At 46.3% G+C, this 5,269-nt stretch overlaps 1 protein-coding gene across 1 annotated transcript in view; it reads right to left on the minus strand.

Moving 5' to 3' along the window:
* The window catches only part of hpse2 (heparanase 2), a 45,242-nt gene extending 42,168 nt beyond the window's left edge, over positions 1–3,074 (minus strand). Inside the window, exon 1 of the mRNA XM_063192082.1 lies at positions 2,636–3,074. Coding sequence (XP_063048152.1) covers positions 2,636–2,892 — 257 coding nt within the window. The 5' untranslated portion in view covers positions 2,893–3,074. The remainder of the gene's footprint in view (positions 1–2,635) is intronic.
* Between the last annotated feature and the right edge of the window lie 2,195 nt (positions 3,075–5,269).

Genomic DNA, 5,269 nt, shown 5'->3' on the forward strand with positions numbered 1-5,269 from the left:
TTCTCAATATATTATTATATATTATATATTTTATATATATATTATATCTTATTGCAACAATAGCAAACAAGAAAGAAATAACTTCAGAAAGAAAACCGCAAAGGCTTCGCTTGGAGAATGCATCATGACTTCAGGACTGAATTTGAAAAAAAAAGGTTAGAAAAAGTTGCAAATAACTAACTAGGCCTATATATCAATGGTCTTTTGTAAATCGACATTATTATTATGATTATTATTATAATTATATATATTATTATATATTATATATTATATATTATTATTGTTATTATTACTGCACTGCTGTGGTTGTGCTTAGTCCCCTGTGGTGAGACGTCGGTTTAGATTTCGACGCACCGAAAACACCCTCGTGACCGTTCATATAAAATAAATCTGGAGATGAGTTGCGCGCGAGCCCGGGCTGTACCGGGCCTACTGGTCAGAGTCAGTGTGGCTCTCGCGCTGAGCTGTCAACATGAAGTTGGAACTGGTGGGGAAAACTGTAATGTTTTTATTTGTTTTTCTTAATTAAACAGACAGCGCGCGCCCTGAACAGACCTGACAGCTCGCGCTAGTGCCACAGTGTGCGTGTGACGCACCTTCTCCTCGTGAAAATCGTATTCAACTGTCAGATCTACAGACCCCATCACAGAGATTATTTATGAAAATGGGAAATTCATAAACATGTGTCCTAAGTGTACAATTAATCAGCATATATCCAACTAGTGTATTTGTTTAGAAAATGTATTATAATGGGGATTTGTATTTAAACAAAACTGATAACTTAAAATTCCAAACAGAATGAGATAATTTAAGAAAATGTTATATTCTCTATTTTATATATTTAATTTCAACGAATTATGATGTGGCATTGTGAAATGAAGATCATCCAATCCCATATAGGCCTATATATATATATATTACTTACACACCTACTTCAACCGTTACTTGCAAACTCCAACGTTTCCAAACGTGGCGAGATTACAACGGGTACTGCAAAACACTACATATTATATCACATTATTACTAATATACAATCAGTTATATCATATAATTTTGTTTAAATTGAAACAATTAAAAATAGTATTATCACCTCACTGCCAGCTCGCTCTAGCGCGGAAGAAGCCATCTACATGAGGCCCGAAACTCGCATCTCATTTAGCCCGAGAAATAACACACACACACACACACACACACACACACACACACACACACACACACACACACACACACACACACACACACACACACACACACACACACACACACACACAGAGAGAGAGCTCCTATTCTAGAGGAGTACAGCTCAGCTCGCTTTATTTGGACGTTATAAACACGAGATCAACTCTGTCCCCTGGCGCGCACGAGCACTTTCGGGAATCTGACAAACACACTTATATGCACCAAGCACGCTCCACGGCGCACGGCGAGTGGAGGGCTTTTCATCTCTTTTGGACACCACACACACACACACACAGTATAAAACAGAAACGAGACGGACTAAGGTGACCCCGATGACTCAGCACGCAGAATCACGCGCAGGCCCACAACTCTCCATAGCGCGCGGCACGCACGCACCCGCACGCACACACACACGCACACACACACACACACACAAGATCGGCCGCTGACTTCAGTTACTCTCCAACGTCCCTGTTGAACCTCAGTCCTCACTCACACAGATGAACCTCAACCCTCACTTACGCCAGACACACGCATGCACGCACGCACAAACACACACAGGCCCGTTGCAGTGCCGCGCGAGCTCAGCTCCTGTCACTGTCAAGTGTGATAAGCATCTATTTCATGACCCAAAACATCTCGTGCTCAAATCTACTGGAGTATAATTTCCTTCTATGAACTATGACGACAAAAGGAGATAGGGGTGGTTGGCAAAAGTCCCTCATAAAGTATCATTCAGATCCGGTGCTAAGTTCACTCGGTAGCGCGCCTGCCTCATACGAGGGCTCGCAGGTTCCTGACGAGGCCTGGAAGATAGGCGCGGGCATATGTGGCCTATCTGGGTTGACAAAGGTGTAATTATGTTTTGGGAAGTGGTGGGGACATTAATATGGCCAATGTATACTATTTTTGCATTGTATTTGTGAGAAAGTGGTGGGGACAAGCTAGGTTTGCCTCAAAAGTTGTATGGACATGTCCCCACCATACACACCTCAAATTACACCCATGCCTGGTCACCACAACGCCTGTGGGAAACGAGAAGCATATACCACCCCATCTGTTGGTTTTAGACCGGTGGACCAGTGCGTTGTGATACTAGTAGGAACCTTCGAGACCAAGGTGTGTATGTCCCGTGCGCCCACCTCTCGCGATGGCCATCTCACTTTCTCAAAACTCCATGCTATCACACACACACATGCACACACACACACACATACTCTGTCTCTCTGTCTTTGTGCCTGTATGCGCAAATCTTTCCCCCAACGGCATGCCACGAGAACTTCAAAAACATTCGAGAACACCCCTGAGGAGTCTCACTTCTGGGCGCGCAGTAGTAGAACGAGGGGAGCATTGGAGAGAGCTTTACTTCAGGAACACACACACACACACACACACACACACACACACACACACACACACACACACACACACACACACACACACACACACACTTTACCTCAGGAAGTCCACCCAGCCGTCGGAGATGATGGCGGGGTCCAGCTGCAGCGAGAGGAAGTTCTCGTTCAGGACCTTCACGGGGCTGCGCGTATGCACGTCCAGCAGGATCAGCGTTCTCTCCAGGAAGCCCGCGCGCCTGCCGCCGCCGCCGCTAACCGGTTTCTTGTCGGTGACGGAGGAGGAAACCAGAGACTGTACCAGCAGCACGAGCCACACGGACGAGCCGAAGCTCGCGCTGATCAGAGCTCGGGGCATCTCGCTCGGGACAGACGGGCAACAGGCGAAGAAAGCCGAGCGGGAATAGAATTAGGCTCTCCGGTGAGGTAAAAGGTACGTCGGGGCTCAAGACGACCTTTTAGTCCGTGCGTCCCGTTCCCTGCGCAGAGGTTATTGGTGAGTATCTACTCGGCGTTGGTCCGTGTGTCCCCCCATCTCATCTCCGCCCCTAACGGACCCCCTCCCTTCCCCCCTCACGAGCCCAGAGCACGGGGCCCAGCTTGACGAGCCGAGCCTCCTCCCTCGCTGCTGCCAGAATCCGCCCCTCCCGGTAGAGTTGAAAATGCGTGCGTGTGTGTGTGTGTGTGTGTGTGTGTGTGTGTGTGTGTGTGTGTGTGTGTGTGTGTGTGTGTGTGTGTGTGTGTGTGAACCCTGCGTAGACACATGTGCACTACAATGATTGCAATTATAACAACATTTGTCTTTGGGAAAGCTATCTTATATAAAAAGCCAAGGCCTCAGAATATCTTTAACTTTAAACAACCAATCATACACGCTTAGAGGGGTCACTAACAACAACCTCACCTCAGCGATCCAAAGACATAACAAACACACACACACACACACACACACACACACACACACACACACACACACACACACACACACACACACACACACACACACACACACACACACACGCCACTCTGACATAATTTCTTGCCATCATCAGGTCAGACATGATGAATCCTTTTTTTATAACCTTTGAAAGTCTTGTGGACGAAAATCCAAAAATCCGGATGAATGACACACTTGACAGACAGATGAGAGAATCTTCTCACAAACTTCACCGAGAACTTCAGGACCCGTCGGGGTGTTTAGTCTTCATGGCAGAGCACAGGCCACGGAGGCCCGCGAACCCAGTCGGTCCCACAGGTGGAAGAGGGTCTCGGGATATCGCATGACACGTCTGTCACTGACTGTCGCCGCGCGCAACAGAGGACTCTGCTGCGCGAGAACAGATTCCGTTTGAGGGATCTTCATCAGCCGCCTGCTCCTCACGCGCACCTGAAAAGCCCAATCTTTTCCGTGTGTGTGTGAAATCTGTTGATGCGAAATTTAATACACTCTTGTCAAACTTCTGCGAGCCCCATCAAAGTGTCATCAACAATAAAAATACATAAATCATTAAAACCGTTTTGCCAACAAAATTCAGTAAATGGTTCTGATATAAAACGAAATTAATAAAAGCAATACATAAAATTAATAAAAATGTGGAATATCTGAGAATTGACGTCAGGATATTGTCTTTAACAGTAACAGTGTTTATAACCTAAGGTTAGGCTACACACTAACAACGACACAAGCAGAATTAGACTATTTTTTCTAAACTAAAATAAATAAAATAAGGTAGCCTAAATGTATTCAATTGATTAAAAAAGATAAATAAACAAAACAAAAGATAAACATTTCAAAACTTACCATAAAATTTATGGAATACACGGACAAAAGTAGCTGAATTTGAAGAGTGAAATTCTGGGAAGAATTGAAGACCATCACAGAACGACTCGAGACTGCACAAGAAACATCCCGCGCGAAGAGTTGCGCGTGGATCATGACTGCGACGTTCTAGAATACTTGTGGTGTAGCGCGAGAGAGCTGCAGATTGTCTGGCGTTAAAACTGAAGTCTTCATCTGATACCGGAGATGTTTGCGCTGACCTCCGCGCCGTGTGAATGTGTGCGTGTGTTTGCGCTGACCTTTGAGCGGCTTCACGTGCAGAGATGTGAGGGCCTGGCCACCACCAGCCGAGAGCTCACAAGGGCAACATAAATAAAACATGAAATAACATACCTGCCAGCCGCCTCTGTGTGTGTGTGTGTGTGTGTGTGTGTGTGTGTGTGTGTGTGTGTGTGTGTGTGTGTGTGTGTGTGTGTGTGTGTGTGTGTGTGCGTGCATGCGTGCTTGTGTGTGTGTGTACATGTGTGTGTGCATGTGTGTGCTCGCGCGTACATGTGTTTGTTGGGATGAGACACAAAAGTGTGCGCATGCGCTCGCTCGCACACACACGCACACACTCAGCTGTTGTTGAGTGTGTGTGACATGCCAGTCAGTGTTTCATGACAGAGCATTTGTAGCACTGCATGCTGTTCCAATCCTAACCTCTTTACACCCCCCCCCAACACACACACACACACACACACACACACACACCATTTCTCTCTCTCGCTGTTCTCTCTCGCAGTACTTCTCTCGCTCTCTTTTTCACACACACATCGGTGGGAAGCTCTGTGTGTGTGTGTGTGTGTGTGTGTGTGTTTCCCACGGTGGTGTGCGAGTTTGATCCTTTGATATTCCTCCTCTACCTGCAGCACTGAGCTAGTAATATTTCGCACACACACACACACACACACAC

The sequence above is a fragment of the Engraulis encrasicolus genome, chromosome 24, assembly GCF_034702125.1.
Source record: "Engraulis encrasicolus isolate BLACKSEA-1 chromosome 24, IST_EnEncr_1.0, whole genome shotgun sequence".
NCBI classification, from domain to species: Eukaryota; Metazoa; Chordata; class Actinopteri; order Clupeiformes; family Engraulidae; genus Engraulis; species Engraulis encrasicolus.